Source organism: Zalophus californianus, chromosome 5, assembly GCF_009762305.2.
Source record: "Zalophus californianus isolate mZalCal1 chromosome 5, mZalCal1.pri.v2, whole genome shotgun sequence".
Lineage (NCBI taxonomy): Eukaryota > Metazoa > Chordata > Mammalia > Carnivora > Otariidae > Zalophus > Zalophus californianus.
In genome coordinates this window covers 38233906-38259481 of record NC_045599.1, presented here as the reverse complement: position 1 = coordinate 38259481, position 25576 = coordinate 38233906, and the positions used below count along the sequence as shown (strand labels likewise).

Here is a 25576-nt window from a genome sequence, read left to right as displayed (position 1 = left end):
AAATGAGTGACATGATATGATAATTGTCTTTCTCTGATTGACTTATTTCGCTTAGCATCATACACTCTAGTTCCATCCACATGGTTGCAAATGGCAAGATTTCATTTTTTTGATGGCTGCGTAATATTCCATTGTATAGATATACCACATCTTCTTTATCCATTCATCTGTCGATGGACATCTGGGCTCTTTCCATAGTTTGGCTATTGTGGACACTGCTGCTATAAACATCGGGGTGCGTGTGCCCTTTTGGATCCCGAAGTTTGTATCCTTTGGGTAAATACCTAGTAGTGCAATTGCTGGGTTGTAGGGTAGCTCTATTTTCAACCTTTTGAGGAACCTCCATACTGTTTTCCACAGTGGCTGCACCAGCTTGCATTCCCACCAACAGTGTTGGAGGGTTCCCCTTTCCCCACATCCTCGCCAACATCTGTTGTTTCCTGACTTGTTAATTTTAGGTATTCTGACTGGTGTGAAGTGGTATCTCACTGTGGTTTTGATTTGTATTTCTCTGATGCCAAGTGACATTGAACATTTTTTTCATGGGTCTGTTGGCCATTTGTATGTCTTCACAGCTGGTCTTATTATGCAAATCACCTTATCTTCCTTTGGGGCTAGGAGAGGGCCCTCGTGACAGATTACCTCACTGTTCTTCTCAGAAAATTCCCTGAATGACCCTTTAAAATTTACATTTCCAGGGAGGTTGAAGGTAATTAGGTTAGGTATTGAGCCCCGGTTTGGTGACTTGGCCTAAGTGATGCCCTTTCTGGCTTGTGGTTTTTCTTTTTAACACCCTCTACCTATTATAATCCTTCTGTACTTTACTGCGTATACCTCCTTCTTCCCCTGGAAAATGTGTGGGAAGGGAAAAGATTTGGTAAACTTATTCACACTGAGGTGCAATATGTTACCCCTTAGCTGTCTAAGTTATACTTCATCTAAAATTCTTTTTGTGTGCCTTTAGTTTTATTATCATTCTCTATATTATGACCATAACTGCCCTTCAGTAATTTCTGGTCTTCATTTTGGCGAGAGATCAGTCTTTTAAAGTTGGTCTTCTCAGACAGAAAATATCTTAGATAGACTCTTTTAAAATGCATGCCATTAATTAATTAATTAACTAATTAACTAATTGCTACTGCTATCACAGAGAAGATTTTCCCTTTTATACTAACACTATAAGGTGAATTGCCCTTAAAGGATGCAATTTTGCCAAACAAACAAAATGAATAAAAATCTTACTGGATTTCTAAACAATGAAGATGAAAAGAGTAAAAATAGAGAATTGAACTTATAAATGTCTTAGGCAGCTCACCTTTCAGAGGTCTCAGGAGTTGGGTTGATTTGGAGATGGAAAAAGACCTGACAGTGAAGGTGTTCCTTTTTCTTCTCTTTTTTTCTTTTTCTTTCTCTTTTTCCTTCCTCTTCTCTTCTCTTCCTTTTCCTTTCCTTTCCTTTCTTTTCTTTTCTCTTTTTCTTCCAGCATATGAACTCATAATGGCTAAATTTGTCTTCCACATCAGATTAGTTAGCAGTCTGTGTTGAAAGTGATAGAAAGCTCAACTCAAATAAAGTTATGCACAAAAGGAGATTGACTGGAAGATCCTGGAGAAGCTCAGAAAATTCCAGAAGGAGATGCAAGAACCAAGGCATCTGGTGGTGCTCCCAGGCCAGAACTGAAGATCTGGTGCCACCAGACTTTGTCTTCATCTTTCATCTCTGCTTGTTTTGTGTCTGGTGCTGTGGGGTGAAGTATGTCCTCCAGAAGATGTTTAAGTCCTGACCCCCAGGACCTGGGAATGTGACCTCATTTGGAAAGAGGATTTTAGAAGATGATTAAGTTAAGATGGTGTATTAGTTTGTTAGGGCTGCCATAACAAAGTAAGTAAGGGACAGGTCGGGCTAGGTAGGGAGAGATAGATAGGAGCTCTGGGATCAGACTCACAGAAATCCCCAAAATGTGGAGGAGTAAGGAAACCAGAGATAAGGGAACACACCACACCACCGTGCCCTAGGTGTCTGAGGGGGAAATCTTATTTATGTCAGTCTCCTGTGGTCAACAGAAAATAACCAGACCCTAAAAAGAAGTAAGCCATTAAAGATGTTATCACTAGTCCTTAATCCATGGTGCTGCCAGTAAAAAAGTCAAAAAGATTGAAGTTCCCTGGTTAGCTGGCGAGAGATCAGTCTTTTAAAGTTGGCCTAAAAGACCAAACCCAAAAGCCCTCGGTGGCAACCCTGTCAGGATCCCTCACTCTTGAGAGCTTTTTTCCTGTATCCTTGCTTAATAAAACTCTTATCAGTTTACTCACTCCCCTTTGTCCATGAGATTCATTCTTCGGCTCTGTGAGACAAGTACCTAGCTCTCCCACTTCAAAAGTACCACAGACTGGATGGCTTATACAACCAAACTTTATTTGCAAAACGTTCTGGTGGCTAGAAGCCTAAGATCAAGGTGTCGACAGGGTTGAAATGGTCCTTCAAAATGGTCCTCTCTTTTTACCCAAGAACTACCCTTCTAGGACTCTATTTTAAAAAAAGCAATAAAATGTGGTGATAAAAATTTATCTACAAGGATTTTTGTGAGCAGTAGTTATAAAAAATAATATAAAAGACATAATTTAAGATGGTGGTTCATTCATATAATGGAATATGATTAATATCATTAAAATCATATTTTTGACGCTAATGCTCTCAATTTGTTAGAGAACATGACAAAAGTATACAAAATCATATATACTACATCTCCCGATGTTAAAAGGGAGGAGGTGTGTATCTTCTGAGGCCTCTCTGGCTTACAGACGGGTGTCTTTACCCTCTGTCTTCACGTGGTCTTCCCTCTGTTCAGGTCTACGTCTCATCTTCCCTTCTTATAGGGACCCTAGTCATATTGGATGAGGGCCCGCCCATATGACCTCATTTTACCTTAATTATCTCTTTAAAGGCTTCATCTCCAAATACAGTCACATTCTGAGGTATGAGGGTTAGGGCTTACCATACAAATTTTGAGGGGGTCATAATTCGGCACATAACAGATGAGGTCATTAGGGTAAGTCTTAATCCAGTGATTGGTATCCTTATGAGAAGGGGAAATTTGGACACAGAGACAGACAAGCATAGAGCGCTGATGCTGTGAAGACAGGTAGCACACCATCTATAAGCGAAGGGATGCCGGAGGCCATCAGAGGCTAGGAGAGAGGCCTGGAACAGATTCTCCCTTAGCTCTCAGAAAGCACAACTCTGCCAACACCTTGATTTCAGACTTCTAGCCTCCAGAACCGGGAGATGACAAATTTCTGTGTAAGCCTCCCAGTTTCTGGTACTTTGTTTGGGCAGCCCTGGGATGTGAATACATCTGGCTTTATTTCCTTTTCCAGTTTGGTGGGCTTTCCCCTCGGTGGTGTTCGGTATGGCGCTGAGACGTCCTTGGCTCCTCTCACACCCCACTTTTCATCTTTCAGCATGCTTTGCCATCTCTCCCTTCACAAAAGATCCAGAATCTAAACACTGCTCCCTTAGCACCTCCATGATCACTCATCACCTCTGGTCCACATTATTACAACGGCCTCCTAGTTGGTTTCTGTCTTCCCCTTGCCTCCCCAAGGTCACTTCACCGTTACTGGCCAGAATGGTTCTGTGAAAACAGAGTTCTGATCATGTCTCTGCCCAGCTCAAACATTTCTGTATCTCATAACAGAGATAAAGGTAACATTTTCACAGGGGCCTAGAAGACTCCGTGTGCCTAGATTCCTGTTGCTTTTCGATCTTATCTTCCAGGACTCTGCTCCAGCCACACTAGCCTCCTCCCATTCCTCAAACACAGCAGGCAAAGAACTGCTGTCTCAGGGCCTTGTAACTGGCCACCCCTCTGCTTGGAATGATGGTTCCCCAAACACGGGCATGACTTGCTCCCTCTCTTCTTAAATGTCAGCTTGTCAGGGAGGTCTTCCCCTCTGTGCCACCCCCACTTATCATCCTTCTTCCCTACTTTATTTTTTTCTCTTTGGTATCCTTACTTGTGTAATAGTTTTACTTATTTCTCTCTCTAGGCACTGGAATGTGATAGACCTAAGTCCTCTGTAACATGTGGGTTGGTATGATGACCTAGGAGCTCCTTGCCCTGAAATATTTCCTCCCTGGCCGATTAAAGTTCTTGAACTTCCTAAAACTGTTGATCATTTTCATCTTTAACTGAGGGAAGAAAAGTCTGGCTCACTGATGCTTATCCTGATACTGTGAACTTGTTCTCAGATTTTGCCTTGTTCTCCCAGCAAATTCCTGCTTTGTACCCTGGTTCCGGTAACTCTATCTGTGTTGCCTGCCTGAGTCTCTAGCTTGCATCTGAAATCTCGGGGAGCTATAAGGGAATTTAGAAATAGTCTTGGCCCTCTTGGTCACTTTGTTGAGCTTCAGGTACAGGAAAGAACTTGCTCAAGGTCATATTCTCTGTGAAGTATATTCGTGAATTTATTCAACATATACTATGTGCCAGATATTTTGCTGGGTACTTGTGAGATAATAGAAAATATTGGTCCTTCCTCGCTCCCTCTACCCACTCTCTACTTTCCCCTTCACTTCTTTCCTGTCACAGAGTTCCTAAAACCCTTGTAGTGTCTTAAGCAATAAAAGTACAAGGAGCATCTTTTGTTCTAATATTTTGTTCTTGAACTGGGCTTCTAAGCTTTTGAAATTTCCTGGGTAATAGGAGTGTCTTTTGTTCTAATGAAGTGACTGTGGGGGGCTCCTGGATGGGGGTGGTCACCAGAAACACCAAGCCATGATTAGAAGCTTGGAATGTTCAGCCCCATACCCCATTCTCCAGAGAGTGCAGAAGGGCTGGAAACGGAGTTAATGATTAATCATACCTACATGATGCCTCCATAAAAATCCCACAAGTAGGGGTTGGGGAGAGCTTCCAGGCTGGTGAACACATGCAGGTGCTGGAGAGTGGCACACCTGGAGGGCTCCTGGAAGCTCTATGTTCTTTCCCCCCTATGGACCTTGTCCTATGCATCTCTCCCATCTGCATGTGCATCTGTATCCTTTATCATAACCTCTTTTTTTTTTTAAGATTTTATTTATTTATTTGACAGAGATACAGACAGTGAGAGCAGGAACACAAGCAGGGGGAGTGGGAGAGGGAGAAGCAAGCTTCCTGCCGAGCAGGGAGCCCGATGTGGGGCTCGATCCCAGGACCCTGGGATCATGACCTGAGCTGAAGGCAGACGCTTAACGACTGAGCCACCCAGGCGCCCCTTTATCATATCCTCTTAAGATAAACAGGTAAACAGAAAACCTGAACAGACCTATAACCACTAAGGAAATTGAAACAGTCATCAAAAATCTCCCAAGAAACAAAAGCCCAGGGCCAGATGGCTTCCCAGGGGAATTCTATCAGACATTTCAAGAAGAATTAATACCTATTCTCCTGAAACTGTTCCAAAAAATAGAAATGGAAGGGAAACTTCCAAACTCATTTTATGAGGCCACCATTACCTTGATCCCAAAACCAGACAAACACCCCATCAAAAAAGAGAATTACAGACCAATATCCTTGATGAACATGGATGCAAAAATTCTCACCAAAATACTAGCCAATAGGATCCAACAGTACATTAAAAGGATTATTCACCAGGACCAAGTGGGATTTATTCCTGGGCTGCAAGGCTGGTTCAACATCCGCAAATCAATCAACGTGATACAATACATTAACAAAAGAAAGAGCAAGAATCATATGATCCTCTCAATAGATGCAGAAAAAGCATTTGACAAAGTACAACATCCTTTCTTGATCAAAACTCTTCAGAGTATAGGGATAGAGGGTACATACCTCAATATCATAAAAGCCATCTACGAAAAACCTACAGCGAATATCATTCTCAATGGGGAAAGGCTGAGAGCTTTTCCCCTAAGGTCAGGAACGCGGCAGGGATGTCCACTCTCACCACTGCTATTCAACATAGTATTAGAAGTCCTAGCCACAGCAATCAGACAACAAAAAGAAATCAAAGGCATCCAAATCGGCAAAGAGGAAGTCAAACTCTCACTCTTTGCAGATGATATGATACTGTATGTGGAAAACCCAAAAGACTCCACCCCAAAACTGCTAGAACTCATACAGGAATTCAGTAAAGTAGCAGGATATAAAATCAATGCACAGAAATCAGTGGCATTCCTATACACCAACAACAAGACAGAAGAGAGACAAATCAAGGAGTCGATCCCATTTACAATTGCACCCAAAACCATTAGATACCTAGGAATAAATCTAACCAAAGAGGCAAAGGATCTGTACTCAGAAAACTATAAAATACTCAGGAAAGAAATTGAAGAAGACACAAAGAAATGGAAAAACGTTCCATGCTCATGGATTGGGAGAATCAACATTGTGAAGATGTCAATGCTACCTAGAGCAATCTACACATTCAATGCAATCCCCATCAAAATACCATCCACTTTTTTCAAAGAAATGGAACAAATAATCCTAAAATTTGTATGGAACCAGAAGAGACCCAGAATAGCCAGAGGAATACTGAAAAAGAAAAGCAAAGCTGGCGGCATCACAATTCCGGACTTCCAGCTCTATTACAAAGCTGTCATCATCAAGACAGTATGGTACTGGCACAAAAACAGACACATAGATCAATGGAACAGAATCGAGAGCCCAGAAATGGACCCTCAACTCTATGGTCAACTTATTTTTGACAAAGCAGGAAAGAATGTCCAATGGCAAAAAGACAGTCTCTTCAACAAATGGTGTTGGGAAAATTGGACAGCCACATGCAGAAGAATGAAACTGGACCATTTCCTTACACCACACACAAAAATAGACTCCAAATGGTTGAAAGACCTAAACGTGAGACAGGAGTCCATCCAAATCCTAAAGGAGAACACAGGTAGCAACCTTTTCGACCTTAGCCGCAGCAACTTCTTCCTAGAAACATCGCCAAAGGCACGGGAAGCCAGGGCAAAAATGAACTATTGGGATTTCATCAAGATAAAAAGCTTTTGCACAGCAAAAGAAACAGTCCACAAAACCAAAAGACAACCGACAGAATGGGAGAAAATATTTGCAAATGACATATCAGATAAAGGGCTAGTATCCAAAATCTATAAAGAACTTATCAAACTCAACACCCAAAGAACAAATAATCCAATCAAGAAATGGGCAGAAGACATGAACAGACATTTCTCCAAAGAAGACATCCAAATGGCCAACAGGCACATGAAAAAGTGCTCCACATCGCTCGGCATCAGGGAAATCCAAATCAAAACCTCAATGAGATACCACCTCACACCCGTCAGAATGGCTAAAATTAACAAGTCAGGGAACGACAGATGTTGGCGGGGATGTGGAGAAAGGGGTACCCTCCTACACTGTTGGTGGGAATGCAAGCTGGTGCAACCACTCTGGAAAACAGTATGGAGGTTCCTCAAACAGTTGAAATTAGAGCTACCGTTCGATCCAGCAATTGCACTACTGGGTATTTACCACAAAGATACAACTGTAGGGACCCGAAGGGGTACGTGTACCCCAATGTTTATAGCAGCAATGTCCACCATAGCCAAACTGTGGAAAGAGCCAAGATGCCCATCGACAGATGAATGGATAAAGAAGAAGTGGTATATATACACAATGGAATATTATGCAGCCATCAAAAGGAATGAGATCTTGCCATTTGCAATGACGTGGATGGAACTGGAGGGTGTTATGCTGAGTGAAATAAGTCAATCAGAGAAAGACATGTACCATATGACCTCACTGATATGAGGAATTCTTAATCTCAGGAGCAAACTGAGGGTTGCTGGAGTGGTGGGGGGTGGGAGGGATGGGGTGGCTGGGTGATAGACATTGGGGAGGGTATGTGCTACGGTGAGCGCTGTGAATTGTGCAAGACTGTTGAATCACAGATCTGTACTTCTGAAAGAACGCAACATATTTTAAGAAAAAAGAAAAAGAAGAAGATAACAGGAGAGGAAGAATGAAGGGAGTAAGTCAGAGGGGGAGAGGAACCATGAGAGATGATGGACTCTGAAAAACAAACTGAGGGTTCTAGAGGGGAGGAGGGTAGGGGGATGGGTTAGCCTGGTGATGGGTATTAAAGAGGGCACATTCTGCATGGAGCACTGGGTGTTATGAACAAACAATGAATCATGGAACACTGCACCAAAAACTAATGATGTAATATATGGTGATTAACATAACAATAAAAAAATTAAAAAAAAAAGATAAACAGGTAAACAGTAGGTAAATGGTTTCCCTGAGTTCTGCTCTAGCAAGTCAACTTGAGGAGGAGGTCATGGGAACCTATGATTTATAGTGCATCAGTCAGCACAGGAAGCAACCTGGCCTTTTGATTGGCACCTGAGGTGGTGTGGGGGAGCGGCAGTCTTGTAGGACTGAGCCCTGAACGTGTGGGATCTGGTACTATCTCCAGACAGAGTGAAATTGTAGGACACCCAGCTGGTGTCACAGAATTGCGTGGTGTGGGGAAAACCTCCACAGCTGGTGTCAAAAGTATTGTGAGTACGGTAGCAGCAAAGGAATCAAGGAGGCACATAGCAGCAGGCCCCGGGCTTGGATAGGGAAGAGTGAGTGACACACTGTTCTTTCCAGTCTGGAGACCCTTGTAGTTCAGTGCAGAATTTCCATAAACAGACAATTGTAAGATTGGGTGAAAAAGATCAATGATGGAGAGATGGTCAGGATGGTCAGAAGAGCGTGGTGAACCAGCATGAAGAGGGTGAGGAAAGCAAAGAGGGGAGAGAGTGAGGAGAGAGGGTCCTGGCTGAAGCCCCCGTCCACTTCAGCCTCAAGGCATTTATAAAGAGTCAGTCATCCGTCCATTCCCTCAAAGTGGACTGGGTGTCTACTATGTTCAAGCCACTGTGCCTTGCCTTGAAGACACAAAGATGAGTTTGGTATCTCAGAGACCAAATGAAGAACTTGTGAGGTTTTCAAATTTCCAAACTCGAGTCCCTGACTAGTTAAGCCACCCAATTTCAAAAGCAATGGGAATTTGTTTGCAGTTCCTTCTCACTTCCTTGGGGACATAGCAAGTGAGACTGTTGTGCAAGCTGGCTGGGATTCTGAGCCACAAGATTCCTTGGCAGTTAAAGCTTCCCTTGTCAAGCCTGACACACATTTCCACCTTCAGAGTTACCTGGATGTCCTTGGAGTAGGCAGGTGGCCTTTGTTCTTACAGCCAATGAGCCCAGCTAAAGCCAACAGGTTCTGGGTCCTTTAATCTTTCAGGAAGCAACCTTGGCCTTTTATGGGCAGCTAATCAGGAGTTGGCAAGCCCAAGGATACATTCTGGAAGAAACCAGTTGTCAGAGTGGCGTGGGGGTGCAGGACCCAGCCTGGCAGGGGTCTCCTGTGTCACACCCTGTCTCCAGCTATTCTCTGGTAACAGAGGCAGATAAGGGTCACCATCAACTCCGCAAGTCAGTTATCTCTCCTTTGTGGGTCTCTGTAGTTCCCGAGGGAGGCTGGTGTTTATTTGTTTTTCTTATGTATGGTAGAGTTGCTCTCTACATACAATCAACATTTAAGGGCTTTGACATCCAACCCTCCGTTCCACCATTCATAAGTATTTCAAGGAAATGCCACTCTTAGGTGTAGAAGGTGAGGATTAAGAATTAACTAGTAAATATAGCCATTTCGTCATTGGCGACCTTGACAATAGTAGTTTCAGTGAACTGGCAGGGGCCCAAATTGATTGGAATGGGTTCAAGAGATTGTAGGCAACTCCTCTGAGGAGCAAAAATGGAGCAGAGAATTAGACTAGAGCTGGAGGATGGTATGGGGTTAAGAGTGGATTTTTTTTAAGATGGAAGAAATCACAACATACCCTATAGTGTGTGCTGGTTGGAATGACCCCGTAGAGGCAAAACTGACGATGTAAGAAAGGGCAGGCATGGATGGATAAATGTCCTTGGACAAGGAACTTTCTGGTGCTGCCGTACAGTTGTGTAGGGCAGGTAAAAGTTTTCCTTGACCATCTTAGGATCCCTGGCTGGGTCTGAAAATTAAACTGACAAAGACAAGAAAGCATACGCATTTACGTACTCTAAGTTCTGTGGGACATGGACTCCTTCATACAGAAATGAGGACCTGAAGAAATGGTTGTACCTGAGGATTTTAATACAAGGTTTGATGAAGAGTGGGTGGTAGTATAGAAATCTAACAGGCAAAGAATATAAGGTAAGTGTAATCAATGTTGGGAAACTTGGCAAGGTATATTTGTTTGGATTCTTTTGAAAATTCCCGTCTTGGAGATAAGGTTGCTACTTTCCTTCTGGTATGCAGAGAGCACTCCTTAGAAGACAGTCTTATGACCTGCTTCAGGCAAGAAGGGGAGGGGAAGGTCAGAGAACTTCCCGCTTCTGCCATTTTCTCAAACTCCTTCAGCTTAAAAATATTCAATATGCCATGGTGCCATATTTTGGACTACTGTGCTCTGAATCCTGTTGGTGGGTTGTTAAACAGACATTATTAAATATTAAATTATATAAACTTACAATTAAATAAACTATATTTAAAAAGGTAATAGGTTGGGGCCCCTGGGTGGCTCAGCTGGTTAAGCGTCTGCCTTTGGCTCAGGTCATGATCCCAGGCTCTTGGGTTTGAGCCCCATGTCAGGCTCTCTGCTCAGCGGAGAGCTTAGTTCTCCCTCTCCCTGCTACTCCCCCTGCTTATACTTTCTCTCTGTCAAATAAATAAATAAAATCTTTTTCTAAAAAAAGGTAATAGGTATTCAAAATTCACCCCTTTTTAATTACTACATTAACCATTAACTGTGTTCTTTTTTTTTTAAGGTTTATTTATTTTAGAGGGAGAGAGAGAGAACAAGTGGGAAGATGGGCAGAGGGAGAGAATCTTCAAGCTGACTCCCCGATGGCTTCGGAGCCCTATGTGGGGCTCGATCTCATGACCCATGAGATCATGACCTGAGCCGAAACCAAGAGTCCCTTGCTTAACTGACTGCACCATCCAGGCACCCCTGTATTCTTTTAAAGAAAGATTTTTTTAATTTGAGTATAGTTGACACACAGTGTTACATTAGTTTCATGTGTACAACATTGTGATTCAGCTTCTCCATGTGTTATGCTGTGCTCCTTACAAGCGTAGCTATCTTTTGCCACCATACATCGCTTTTCCAGTATCATTGACTGTATTCCCTGTGCTGTGCCTTTTATTACTGAGTAAGGGACAGGTGGGGCTAGGTAGGGAGGGAGAGATAGGGGGCTATGTGATCAGGCTCACAGAAATCCCCAAAACGTGGATGTGTGGGGAAACCAGAGATAAGGGGACAAATTGCACCACCCTACCCTAGGCGTGTGGGGCAGGTGTCTTTTTATGATAATCACCTGTGACCAACAAAGAATAACCAGACCCTAAAAAAAAGGAAATAAGTCATTGAAGGTGTTATCACTAGTCCTTGCTCAATGGTGATATCAATAGAAGTATTAAAAGGATTTAAGTTCCCTGTTTAGCTTTCTATAAAAGACCAACCCTAAAGGCCCTCAGTGGCAACCCTGTCGGGACTTTTACTCTTGAGAGCTTTTTCTGTGTCTTCACTTAAACTTCTATCGCTTTACTCACTCTCCGTTGTCAACGAGATTCATTCTTCTTTTTTTTAAATAGTTTTTTTTTAAGATTTTATTTATTTGAGAGAGAGAGAATGAGAGATAGCACGAGAGGGAAGAGGGTCAGAGGGAGAAGCAGACTCCCTGCTGAGCAGGGAGCCCGATGTGGGACTCGATCCCGGGACTCCAGGATCATGACCTGAGCCGAAGGCAGTTGCTTAACCAACTGAGCCACCCAGGGGCCCACGAGATTCACTCTTCAACTCCGTCAGACAAGGACCTAGCTCTCCCGCTTCATGACGGTGACTAATTCACTGGAAGCCTATTATCTCCCATTCCCCTTCACCCATTTTGCCCATCCAACCACCCCCCTTTGCTCTGGCAACCATCAATTGGTTTTCTGTATTTATAGGTCTGCTTCTGCTTTTTATTTGTTTATTCATTATTTTTTACATCCCACATATGAGTGAAATCATATGGTATTTGTCTTTCTCCGTCTGACCTGTTTTACTTAGCGTAATGCTCTCTAGTTCCATCCATGTTGTCTCAAATGCCACAATCTCGTCTTTTTTTATGGCTGTGGAATATTCCATTACATATATGTTGCAGGATTTCTTTTCCTTTAGTACCTGTGGTTTTTGGTCACGCCGCTTCAGAGAATAAAGAGGTAAACCAGACAAAGAGTGGTGGGCAGCAAAGCCAAGTTTATTGAGCTATAGTACAAAGCTCCTGAAGAGGGAGGGGACCCGACAGGGTTGCTTGTTTGACGTTTAAGCCTAGGGGTTTTATGGGCTCTCTGGTGTGGGCTGTTTTAATCTGATTAACCCTCCACGCACCTGTCATCCAATCAGGTTTTTGTCCACATGCTCATCTACCTATCAGGGAGTTGTTTCCATGGGAAAGGGTGGAGGGCTCTTTCTAGGGTGGTGTTCTGGGACCAAGAGGGTGGTGGCCACCACTGCCATAAAGCATGCCGGCCAGCTACAGGCCGCCAGATCAAGCTCTTTGTTTAAATTCCCAACTGGCCGGGGTGCCTGGGTGGCTCAGTCGGTTAAGTGTGTCTGCTTTTGGCTCAGGTCATGATCCCGGGGTCCAGGGATTAAGCCTCACATCGGGCTCCCCGCTTTCCCCTCCTCAAATGAATATATAAAATCTTAAAAAAAAAAAATCCCACTGGCTTTTGAGCTGGCCCTCTGGGCCTGGGTTAGGACACCCAAGGCCATTCCCTTCCTTTCTGTTATAGACAAGCTGTAAGTCCTCCCAGTAGGAGGACTTCAAGCTGGGGCATTGAGTAGAGACTAGAATAACAGGATGGGGTCTTTTTCCTTCTAAGGGTAGTTTCCTCTTAGGGTGGGGGAGAGGCCCTTGTCCCTGCTTGCCTTTCTTCCAACTACCCTTTGTTATATATGTATACATATATGTATATATATGTGTGTGTCTATACACACAATATCTTCCTTATCCATTTGTCTATTGATGAGCACTTAGGTTGTTTCCATATAATGGTTATTATAAATAATGTTACAATAAACATAGGAGGGCATATATCTTTTTGAGTTAGTGTTTTCATTTTCTTTGGGTAAATACTTAATAGTGTTGAATTATTGAGTCATGGTAGTTCTATTTTTAACTTTTTGAGTAACCTTCACTGTTTTCCACAGTGGCTGCACCAATTTACATTCCTACCAAGAGTGCATGTACCATACTGTTTTGATTACGATAGCTTTGTAGTATATCTTGAAATCTAGAATTTGTGATACCTCCAGCTTTGTTTCTTCTCAAGGTTGCATTAGCTCCATTAACTACGTTCTTGCAGTCACGTCTACTACAGTGGCGCATTTTTTTAAAAGATTTTATTTATTTATTTGTCAGAGACAGACAAAGAGAGAGCGCACAAGCAGGAGAAGCAGCAGAGGGAGAAGCAGGCTTCCCGCTGAGCAGGGAGCCCGATGCGGGACTCAATCCCAGGACCCTGGGATTATACCTGAGCCGAAGGCAGACGCTTCATGACTGAGCCACCCAGGCGCCCACAGTGGTGCATTTTTGCACGTCTTTCCCCCTCCATGGTTAGTGACATCACTTTGGTAGTTTGAAATTGGCTATGGTGGGAGTACTGACACAACAGAGACTGCAATCATTAGACATCAGGGACTTGTTTTGGTGGTTTTTTAGAAGGATAGCTGTTTGTTAACCATTTGCGAGTCCACTGCTCTATTCAGTGGACCAGTGGTGAGATGGCCTTAAATTAAGCATGACAGTTCACAGGAACAGGAGAGAAGGCAGGGCATTTGGACAGATGAGTAGACAGATATGGTAGAGAGAGGTTTCCTAATCACTAAGTAAAAAAGGAAGCAAGGAAGTCGTCTGAGAATAAGGCTGGAAAGGAAGTGTTGGGGGTTTGAGGTGAGAAGACTATGGGACAGTTAGTGGGTGAGAGAAATGTAGGGGTTTTTTTTGTTTTTTTGTCTAGCACCATTAAAAGGCCCCTTGAGGTTAGTGGTTATGAATTTAAAATGAGGCCTGTTAGGATGGGTGTATATTTGTCTCTAGTCTCTTGCAGCGGCAGGAGTGAAGCCCTGAGTAATGGGGAGCTGGATTTACCCCAGTGTATGGTTTTGCAATCCCAGGATGACTTTGTGTGTCAGTAGCAAGCAAGATTATAAAATTATAAATGTGGAAGTCACCACCTCTGAGACCTGCCTCATTCATTCTAGCTAAAATCAGGCCCCACCCCCATACCTTTAATCCATTATCCTGTTTGTGTTCCTATTTTGTTTATTGGATGTCAAATCACCTGGCTGACCCATGGTACCTGCCAGCAGGGACCATGCTTTATTTGCTACTGAATGTGCCGTGCCTACCACAGTGCTTGGCACAGAGTAACTCTCAGTAAGTGATACGTTGAATAACTAATTGAATAAATGGATTCACTTGCTCGTTCTTGCAAAATCTGTACAGTCCAGTGAAAAGTATTCAAATTATTTTCCTGCCCCTTTGTTCCTTGCTCCATGGTGTTTCAACTTTGAGGGGCACAGGAATTTCCTTACAGGGTCGGATATGCTAAGCCATGATTATTTCCTGAACACTCCCAGGGCATATAGGCAATTTTTCCTAGAGGCCCAACTTACAGCTTTTTGAGGCGGCGGCCCAGGTCGTCTGTGTCATGCAGTTGCTGACCTTTGTCACATGGGACGCAGCAACACGGAGGAGGGTTATATTACAACCCAAACTTGGAGGGCGGGTAGTTTCCGTATTTATGATCACTTTTCTTAGGGCTGCTGAGTTCGAAGCTCAGGCGAGGTGACGACAGAAGAGCACGCGTCCGGGGGTCCAGGCGGCAGAGCGCGGGCCGGGCCCCTCCGGGCGGGCCCCTCCCACCAGGCGCCCGCAGTGCCCAGACCTCCGGAGCCGCGCCCGGGCCTCCCGCCGCCCACACACCGCGGGGGCGGAAGGGGGCGGGGCGCGACCGCCTGTCTGTCCTTCGGGAGGACAATAAAGTTTCGAAAGTTTGAAAAGGGGGGGAAAAAACCTCCCACGCCCCTTTGGCCCGGCGGGTTTGGACGCCTGCGGCCGCGGCACAACCCGGCCCCTGGCGTGCGGGGATGGGGGTCACGGTGGACGTGCGCCAGGTATACAAGTACCCCTTCGAGCAGGTGGTCGCCAGCTTCCTCCGCAAGGTACCCGCCCGCTCCGGCCCGGGCCGCGCTTGCGTTCCCCCGGGCCGCCCCGACCCCCCGCCCAGCTGTCCGAGCTCCGCGGCGCCCGCCGCCCGCCGCCTGCCCCGGTCCCTTCCCCTGCCCCCGCGGGGTCCGCGCCCGCGCTCTCGCGCCCCAGCTGCGGGTTTGGCCTCGGGATGTGCGGGGGCGGGGGTGGAAGTGGATTTCCTCGAAGGCTTCCTACCCCTCCCTGGGATGAGGGGAAGGCACCGTGCGCGGCAGCACGTTCACACCCTGCCCCACAGTTGTGGGGAATACTAGTTCTGGAGCCTGGTTGAAGTTGCACATGACTTGTCGATCTTTCTAGTACATCGTGGACCCCCGCCATAAAAGCCAGTGGGAACCGTGGAAGCGATCACCCTAGTTTACTCAGCGTTGTCGCTCTACCACCTCGCTACTTTCTTTTTTATGAAACGGCTGCGGGACTTGGGGCAGGTGGCTTCGTTTGTGCCTTCGTTTTTTGATCTGTGAAATGGGGGAAATGAAAGTACTAACGCCAAGGGCTGGTTTTGAGGAATCAAGTGAGATAGTTCACGTAAGTGCTTAGACTGAAATGTTAAAGTTGTTTGTATTACTATACCTGCACCCGAGGCTCGATATTCAGTGGTCCTCTATCCCAGGGGCGCCTCCTAAGGCTATGCTCGTGGTAGAAGATTCGGAAATTTCTTTGAGAAATCGAGAGCACCCAGGCCTGGGAGCTGAGACTCCTGAACTGTAGTCTATCTCTGCCTTTAGTTACTTCATTTGGTCAAGGGTCATCTTCTCTTCAGTCCTCGCTTTCTGCATCTAAGATAAGAGCCTTATATCAGAAGGTATTTTAGGTTCCCCTTCAGCTTTCACTTTTTAAAGCAAGATTTGCAAGAATTGTCGTTTGCCTGGGCAGCGGCCACCAGACAATGTGCTCCATATATAACCCAGAAGCAAAACAGAGATGCTGGGAGAGGAAGTCAGTTTTTTAAGTGATAAGACCGGACCCCCATTAGAGGAGGTGATGCGGTTGGGCACCCAGTCACAAGGATTGGTTAGGACGCTGGTTAACATGGTGTTGCCATAGAGGCTTTTTTTTCCTTCTTTTTCAGGAGAATGTCAGTTTGTTGATATTTTTCATTGATCTTCAGTAGCTAGAATGGTGCCTACCACCTAGTAGGTGCTCAGTAAAAACTGGTAAATGATGAATGAATAAATGAATGAAAGAATGAATTGTGGATCTGGTGGACACTTTGCCTTAGGCCAGACTTCTGGGCCCAAAGGAGAAACAGTCAACACTCTGTTTTTTAAAAAAAACTTTTTAAAAATTTAATTTGATTTAATTTTATTATGTTAGTCACCATACAGTACATCATTAGTTTTTGACGTAGTGATCCACGATTCATTGTTTTCGTCTAACACCCAGTGCTCCATGCACTACGTGCCCTCCTTAATACCCATCACCGGGCTAACCCATCCCCCCCACCCCACTCCCCTCTAGAACCCTCAGTTTGTTTGTTGGAGTCCATAGTCTCTTCATCTCTCCCTCTGATTCCCCCCCCCTTCATTTTTCCCTTCCTTCTCCTAATGTCCTCCATGCTGTTCCTTATGTTCCACAAATAAGTGAAACCATATGGTAATTGACTTTCTCTGCTTGACTTATTTCACTTAGCGTAATCTCCTCCAGTCCCATCCATGTTGATGCAGAAGTTGGGTATTCATCCTTTCTGATGGCTGAGTAGTATTCCATTGTATATATGGACCACATCTTCTTTATCCATTCATCTGTTGAAGGGCATCTCGGCTCTTTCCACAGTTTGGCTATTGCGGACATTGCTGCTGTGAACATTGGGGTGCATGTGCCCCTTCTTTTCACTACATTTAACACTCCATTTTTTATTAGGTCTGGCAGTCTGGAGGGTGGATTCTCTCATGTCACTGCTCCCTTGGAATGCCTTTCTGGATTATCCTTATCAAGAGCTGATCTCCGTCTTGTCAGAACTGGAGGAGCACTTGACCTAGGCATCCCTGACTATCTTCTGCAGTGTTGGGTAGTTACTTCTGCACATACCTTTTTCCCTCATGAGACCCTAAGCTTCTTGGGGGCAGGACTCATTCCTGCAGAAGCACACAGCACAATGCCCAGCTCTCTTTTCGAGGGTACTTGGCATGTGGTCATGCTTCTGGGCTAAATGCTTTTCTTTCATTCAAGAGGTGTTTAGAGATACTTTTCTTCTGTGTGCCAGGCTCGGGGCTAGGGCCCAGCAGATAGACCCTCTTCTCACGGAGCTGATGGTCTCTAGTGGGGGAGACTGGTGTTAAGAAATGAACAACTAATGAACACATACTTAAAATTGATGATGTGTATTTACGCAGAGAAAGTTCATATTGCTGGGACCAAATATAGCAGGGAAGGCCTGCTAAAGTCCCCCAAGGTGGCCATTAGGAAATCCTTTCTTGAAAAAGTGGCCTTTGTCAAATGATGGCTGAAGTGTGAATAGGAGTTTCTTAGGGAAGAAGGGAGGAGGAGGGAGAGTGCTTTCATACATTATCCTGTTTATTCTGTCCAGCAGCTGCGGGAAGGACTTAGGACCGATTTCCATTTCACTACCTAGAGAAACTGAGGTTCAGAGAAGTTTAAACAACTTTTCCAAGTTCCCACAGCCAGCAGTTGGGAGATCCAGGATTTCAGCACATCCAAAGTCTCAACCCCTAGTCCCCAGGCTGTGCTGCCTGCCACATAATAGGCACTCAGACGATTATTGAGGGAATAAAACGTTCCAGAATCATCTTTGCTGTGCTCTTTATCCAATCTCAGTTTTCTTTAGTCTTCTCTTACAGTTTATTCATCTTGCACCCTTTGTGCCTGATGTAAGGGTATAGTGCGGGATGTGTGCTAAGGTGAGAAAATACAGTGTTTCAGTTTTCTCTTGCTCTGTAACAAATCGCCCCTGTGATTTAGTGGATTAAACCAATGGTAGACTTTTGGGTCTCACAATCCTGTGGGTTGACTGGGCTCAGCTGACTGGTTTTGTGTGCATATGTTACAGCTGAGGTCATTTATAGGGCTGCATTCAGTTACAATGTGTTAGAATTCTTGTAAAACACTTAGTCAAGTGCCTGACACATAGTAAATAGGATATTTTGGAAGGCAGGGCTAGGGAAAGAATATTTTCAGAAAAGGCCTAGCAGTGGGACAATGCAAACACTATGGGTGACACCACACTTCCGTTATTTTTATTCACAAAGCAATGCCTCAGAGGGGCTGTGTGACTCAATAAATTATGAGATGTCAGTAAATCCACTTGCTGTGAGCATTTCACCTTACATTTCTTAAAGCCATGAACTGGAAGTCAATAGATCTGGTTTCTGATCATTGTGCTTTCCCCATTCAAAGCAGTTTTTGGGTGGCCTTGGGACATGGTTTTCGCCAGTCTGTACTGTGCCCATGTGCAAAGTAGAAAGAGGCCTCATCTAGATGGTGGACTCCACAAGCTCACAGTCAGTGGGGCTAGTGGAAAGGAAATGGGGCTATTTATGCAAATTAGCAAGAGGGGCTGTTACCCAGTCAGGCTCTTGAGCTGTCTAAGCCCTAGAAATGCAGGCTGAGCGGAAGTTCCAGGCAAGGCTTTATCAGGGCTTAATGTTTCAGTACAGGGGAGATAGAATAAAGATTCTGCAGTCTGGCTCCCCAAGGAGAGGTCTCAGAGAGTTTTAAGGAGGCTTAGGCTGAAAAAGGGTCATCAGTGGGGTCCATCTTGGCTTAGATTGGTTCGGTTTTCACAGCCAAGCATTCCTTTTAGGCGCTGGAGGGTTTGCACAGTGTCTGAAGGGGATCAGACTGGTTGAAATCTGGGTGAGGGGTTCTTGTTTGGAGCTTGTGGCTCCTGGCATCTGTCTTTAGTTTCTGATGGCAAGCAACATCTGCTCGCAGGGCTAGAAAACTGGGTTATTGTGGTTTGTTAGCCAGTTCCTGGGTGTGGGGACCCAAGTCTGGTCGCTGCTCTGTCTCAGCACTCCTTCCACTAGGTGGCTGGGTAGCCCTGTGCCCCCTAGCCTCCTTGACCAGAAGACCTTGTGCAGTGAGCAACATGCACAACTGTACATGACAACTCTACTGTCTTCATTTCGTGTCTGTGAAACAATAATGCCATGTACCTCATCTCCCAGGATTGTTGTGAGGATCAAATGTGTAAGAGTTTGCAAGCATGAGCTTTTTATAAGTATAAGGTAGTAAGAATGATCTTTGTGGCTAAATATACTTTTATTTTTCTTTTAGTCTTTATGTATTTTTTTCAAAGGAAGGCACTTGGCAGAAGGGACAGTCATATGAGGATCTCTGAAAGCATTTAATCTGATTTTGCACAATGGTATGTTTGAAGCTGTTTCAGCACTGAGGATGTTCTATTTTAAATAGAGTCTACTGATCTACGTCTTTTGGTATGTTAGGACTTGCCTTCCAAGTTATTATATACTACTATTTTTAAAACCTGAGGAATGTTTGCTCTTCTTACACCTGCCTGTTGGATACCACAGGCAAAATATTAGCTACATGCTTTCAAAGCTAAGTGGCACCTTGAAAACACACCACAGAACTCTTTGTTCATGGAATACAGTGTTTCTCAATGAACCCTTCATGGAGGAATGCTGTGAGACCCAAAATGGTTTATTCATCAGATGCTAAACTGTAGTTTCCATGCACTGTATTGTCACTGCACCTGACAGTGCATTTAGGCTGCTTTCTTTGTATGACTCTTAGCTTTCTAGCTCTTATCACTTACAGCTCTTTCCTTCCTTTTACTTAAAACCACCCACAAAGAGCAGACAGGGTTGCCTGGCTGCAGGCTAGAAGCTCACTCATCTATTCAAGCCCACATGGATCTGTTTACTGGGCTTGCATTCATGAGCTGGATTCAAACACTCCTTCAGTTTTTCTACCTAAAATTTATAGTCATTGAAAAGGACTCAGAGGGCCCTTGTGTTGACTGGATTTTCTTGTTTATTCTCAGTTTAAGGCCAAAGAAGTTAGAGTTTTTCTTACTATAGAGTTGTTCAGGTTAATTTTCTTTCTGTGCTGTAGGCAAAGGAGTCATTGTGAATTGGGTGTAAGCTTCATGGGCAGAGATCTTTCATTTGTTCCTGATGCAGCCCAAGTACCCAAAGAGATCCTGGAATATAGTAGGTGCTCAACAAATCCTTGTGGAGTGAGTGAATGAAGTACACCACTCTGGAGTTTAGCCTTGTGTAATTTGAGACTGAAGTTAGTGTGGGGTTCAGTAACATGTCCTTACTTATGGCACTGTAATAAAATGGACAGATTAAAATAATTTCTTTCTGCTTCAACACAGTGGCCTCGGACTTTTATTTATTCTAGCCAGGAGCCTGACGTGCTGAACAAAATGGTTTGAGTGTTTACCCTTAAACTCATAAAGGCGATTTATGAGTGGCTATTTCCATTTAGAGTAGAAAGTTGACTGGGTAATTAATGTTTCCATTTCTGATCCTATCTTTTCTCCCTTGCAAATCTGCCGCTTACTTGTGGGGAACATCTCTTCCTGAAAAGCTCCTAAACTATTTGGGGTGAACCCATATTTCTAAAATAAATGATTTGACAAATGATAGGGCTAGTTTAACATAACAGTTATTTATCTTTTTACTTACACTGTAATAGTCTTTTTTTATCTTCCTATCCTCAATCCTGCTAGAAGAAGATTAGGTACGACATGAAGCAGAATGGTGCAAACGGGAAGAGCACAGGCTCTGATATCAGCCGGGGGGACGGAGCGCTTCTAGCTGTGTGAGTTTGGGCAAGTCAGTTCTTTTTCTCTGCCTCAGGGTCCTCATCTGCAGAATATGATAATAGTAACTGTCTTCTGGCATTGTTGGGGGAAATTAAGTGGCTAACGCACATAGTTGCATGTAACACACTTAACTTCATGTCGGCACACAGTAGGTGCTTTGAATACTTGTTAAAAATTTTGATAGTGTTCCTGACAATAATAATTTCTCACATTTATTCCATGAACCTGAAAATAAAAAGCTGAGAGAAGCAGTCTGCAGAAATCTTCACCAACCTGGAGTAATAAAGAGAAGAAAGAGCATGAATAATGGTGCACATTTGAATTATGACTTATTTTTTAAATGTTATTTAAACGTTGGGAAAGTGTGCTCGGAAACTTATCTAGTGGTGGTTGTGGCTTAATTAGTTTATAGAAGGTAGGGCAGTTTTTAACTATCAAAGCAGTAATAGTAAAGCTTTCATATGTCTACTAATGGATATTTATAATAAGTCTGTGTTTCATTTTGCCCTCCGGAGACGAGGAGGTAAATAAAACATTGCCTGAGCCCTCAAGGAGCTCACTGTCAAGGGGACAGAGGGAAATACATTAATTTTTATCGTGAGTGCTTTCTCAGGGGCATATTGCAGACATAGTGTGTGGGGCAAGGATCGTAGTTTTTTTTTTTTTTTATAAGATTTTATTTTTAAGTAATCTCTACCCCACTGTGGGGCTCGAACTCATGACCACCAGATCCAGAGTCACACGACTGAGCCAGCCAGGCAGCCTGTATCTTAATTATAAATCTGTGACAGCTTTTAGAGTACTTAGAGTTTATTGCCTTTTTAAAAAAGTAAATGTTCTCTCTAGTCCTCCTTCTCTCACATGATGCCTTCCCTAATGCTAGTAGGGAGGAATGTGTCAGGAGTTCTTGTCACATAGACCCCAAATCGGTAAAGCATTAGCTTGTGAAGTTTTACTAGTCTGGAAAAGAAGAAATATCTTCTGATAATTTTTAAGTCATCACTTAAATCTGTTTGGCTTGCAGAAGGATACTAGGAGTATACTCAGTGCCACACCACAGTGAATTGCAAGATAGACACTGAAAGTCCTGAAACTAAGTTTTAAAACTGTTGATTTCATTCTTTAGTAGCAAAAAACCGGTACCGTTTATTGAGAACCTGCCCGGTGCCCAGGTGTTATACTTTACATAACATTATTCCTTTTAGTCTCTTTGGCAACTCTTTGTGATGGATTTTTTTCCCCTAATTGTACAGATGAAGAAATTAATGCAGCCTGAGATTAAAGTAATTTCCCCAAGACTCCCACAGATGGGCTTCAGACTGAGGTCTCTTGGATTCTAAAACTCATTCTGTTTTCAACACTCTGTATTCATTCTCATTTTGCTTTTTATTTCTTTGCTTTTCACTGAGAAATCATTTGACCCTAAATAACATGGTGTTTATAGGGGCCCTGGCCCCCACACAATTTAAACTCTGCATCTGTGTAACTTGTGACTCCCCCAAAACTTAACTCCGAGTAGTCCGCCACTGACTGGAAGCCTTACTGATGACACGAATAGTCAATGAACACACATTTTGCATGTTATGTAAAGCATATACTGTATTCTGACTGTAAGAAACCTAGAGGAAAAAAAAATGTTAAGGAAACCATAAGGAAGAGAAATTTGACACATTCCCTCGTAAATGAGAAAGGTAAATGACTGTATCTTCATGAAGCTGCTCCCCCAAGTATATTAACTCTTATTCCTGTAATTAGATGGACTCAATTTCTTGGCCTCTCACTTTTCAAAGCTCTTTGTTTGTCTTAATGTATATTTTCTTTTTTACCCAGTGTTTTGCTCTTTGGAGCTTCTTACCTTTTATTTATTTATTTAGGCCTCTTACCTTTTAATATGTAAAAGGTAAATGAAAGCAAGGTATATGACATTGTAGAGGAGTCTACATTTTACCCTGGTTAGACTCTGATATTTGCAATAGATTTATATCTTGGGGAAGGAAAAAGGATTTCTTTTAGACATTCTATAAAGGAAGTAAAATCATAAGTAAGTTCAAAATGAAGTGAAATATACTTTGGAAAACCCCATAAGTCCCCCAGAATATATGGCACGCAGGGTGAATGTACACAGCTCCATTTGGCAATTGTTATGCCACTACGGTTTGTGATCCACTGAGCCAGCCAGGTTCTGGGATGGCAAGCATTTTTGGCAGACATCTGGGTGTTTAGACCACTTTGCTTCCATGAGAGTTGCTAGTGTGGAGTGGGGATTGGGAAATCTGTGTGACCCTGCTTGTGTGCAGGCTTTACGCCATTTCTGTTTCTAGCGCAAACTCCTTGTCTTAATAGTAGTTAGTAGGCCTTCTCCTTTGGGGAAGTACTAAATGAAATAATGCATGAGATGACCTCTAATACCTGGTGCATTAGATCAGTGGATGCTCACTAAGTCTTTGATGGTTTTGATCCTGACCTAGCTTGATCCGTTCTAATGTCACACCGTGTTTGAAAAGGTGTCCAGAGAAACCTGTCCACTGCCTCCTGTCTTTTCAAATTGGCATTCCTGGTGATGACCGTCTCTCTGAGAGCCTTCCCTCTCTCAACCCCTTATTACCTGACTTCAGAAGGTTCCTGAATTCAATCATGAATATTCAAGTTACCACGAGATGGCGTCAGATCATTTCAAGTAATGCCAGGTAGGGGGAGCCTCAGCACAGTAAATCTTTAATTTTAAAAAAGTTAGAATATATGCCTTTCACATTATGGGATTTAGCTATTGTAAATAAACCTCTCATTTCTTTTCCCATTCTCATGTGGAAACAGGCTCATGTCTGTTCAACTCTCCAAAGTAGTTGGGTGGGAAAATGACTTGAATCATGCAGATGATTTTGCTAAAGTGAATTGTTCAGGATCTCTTGTGTTTGGCTGAAACCTTCATTTTACTTCATTGTTATTTACAAGGGTGACCCTTAGGTATTTTACAATGACCCCTCTCCACGATTTCCCACTTCCCTATTATCCCTGAGTCTGATGTGTTTATTTTTCTCCTGATACGTTTATTTTTTTTTGTTTTTTCCCCCAATTAATACGTAAACTCTGTAAGAGACTACAGGTTTGTTTGTTTCTTTACTACATCCTCAGTACCTGGAACTGTGCCTGGCATGGTAGGTACTTAAAAACCTCTTAAATGAAGAATGAATAGAGAATTTTCACTGTTGTTTCAGTCAATGCCCTTTGGCTTAATAAGCAAGTCTTAAAATTATGTAAAAGTGTGAAATTTCTGAGTTTATATTCTTTAGGAATTTCACTGACAACTTGGTGAAGTAATCAGAACTTGAAAGCTTTTATCACTATCCTCCTCTGGTGATTATATTTCAGATCTCTTCCATAATTTAGTTCAGTAATCTTCCTACAACTTACAGTATATTTGTAATATTCAGTCAGGATGTATTGATGAATACAAAATGAGCAAACTAGGACTAGTGAAGGAAATAATTTCAGACTTTCATTTTACCTTAGTAAAGTTTTTATTCACGCACACAAACACACACGCAATTCAGGGGATCTGGGCGAGCCTGAGATATTTTCCTTGCTTCAAGGGTGCTCTGTAAGTGAGGTCCCTTGCCAAGAAGCAGAGTAGCTAAATCTGACCTTCTCTAGTGGACATTATCTGAAAGTTAAACTTCAAGAAAGCAGTCATCATAATTTTCAGCATTTTTTTCTGGAGCAGAAATGAATGAATGAATGAATACTTAAAAATCCACTTTGTGATTAGTTCTTAAGATTGCAGTTGCCAGGACGGAAGTGTGAATGTCAGAGTTTTTGGCATGGAGCATGATGAGGTGTCGAGGCTGCTGATTACTGATCATCTGTGTTCTCTTCACAAATAGGTCCCCAAGCAAAGTGAGGTTTATTTTCCAAATTGACCCCTGAGGTCTGTGAGGTTCATCTCCCTAATCACTCATTCAGCAAAAATTTATTGAGTGCCCACTATGTGCCAAACACTGTGTTAGTGGTAGAGATAGAGTGACTGAAGTAGATCATATTCCTGTTCTCACAGAGCCTGTGAGTGTCTTTCAGTGTCTTTCGAGGCCACAAATATCTTTAATATGTGTGAAAGTAGTGGACCCTTTTCTTTGAAGATCAACCAGTTAGCCAACCTCTCTCTCTCTCTCTCTCTCTCTCTCTCTCTCTCTGTCACATACACACACACACACACACACGGATGCATATAGGTAGCTGGTGTGAGATGGGGAGACCCACACTCATTGAATTGCATATACCACTTCCTGGGGTTCCAAAGACTTGAAGCTCAAATTCACCGAGTGGAGGGCCCCTCTTCCCTTGCCTCTCAGCTTCTTCACTGCTTTCATCCCCCGTTGGTCCTTCATGATGTCTTGGATGGGACTTCCTGTAATTTCCTTTTCAGGTTTGGTCACATGATGAAGCAGTGTAAGCTTCTAGATGAAGAGCCCAAGGGGTGCTCAGCAGGGTTGGATTAGGGGCTGC

General features: G+C 43.4%; 1 protein-coding gene across 6 annotated transcripts in view; it reads left to right on the top strand.

Annotated features, from left to right (window-relative positions):
- The first annotated feature begins 15074 nt into the window (after nucleotides 1-15074).
- PRELID2 (PRELI domain containing 2) overlaps nucleotides 15075-25576 on the top strand; it is a 74049-nt gene continuing 63547 nt past the window's right edge. Inside the window, exon 1 of one of the 6 annotated variants that reach the window (XM_027607013.2) lies at nucleotides 15075-15269. In XM_027607013.2, the coding sequence (XP_027462814.1) occupies nucleotides 15195-15269 (75 nt within the window). In that variant the 5' untranslated portion in view covers nucleotides 15075-15194. Of the gene's footprint in view, nucleotides 15270-15649; nucleotides 15844-25576 lie in introns of those variants that run through there. The other 5 variants (XM_027607010.2, XM_027607012.2, XM_027607015.2 and 2 more) reach the window with 5 other exon arrangements.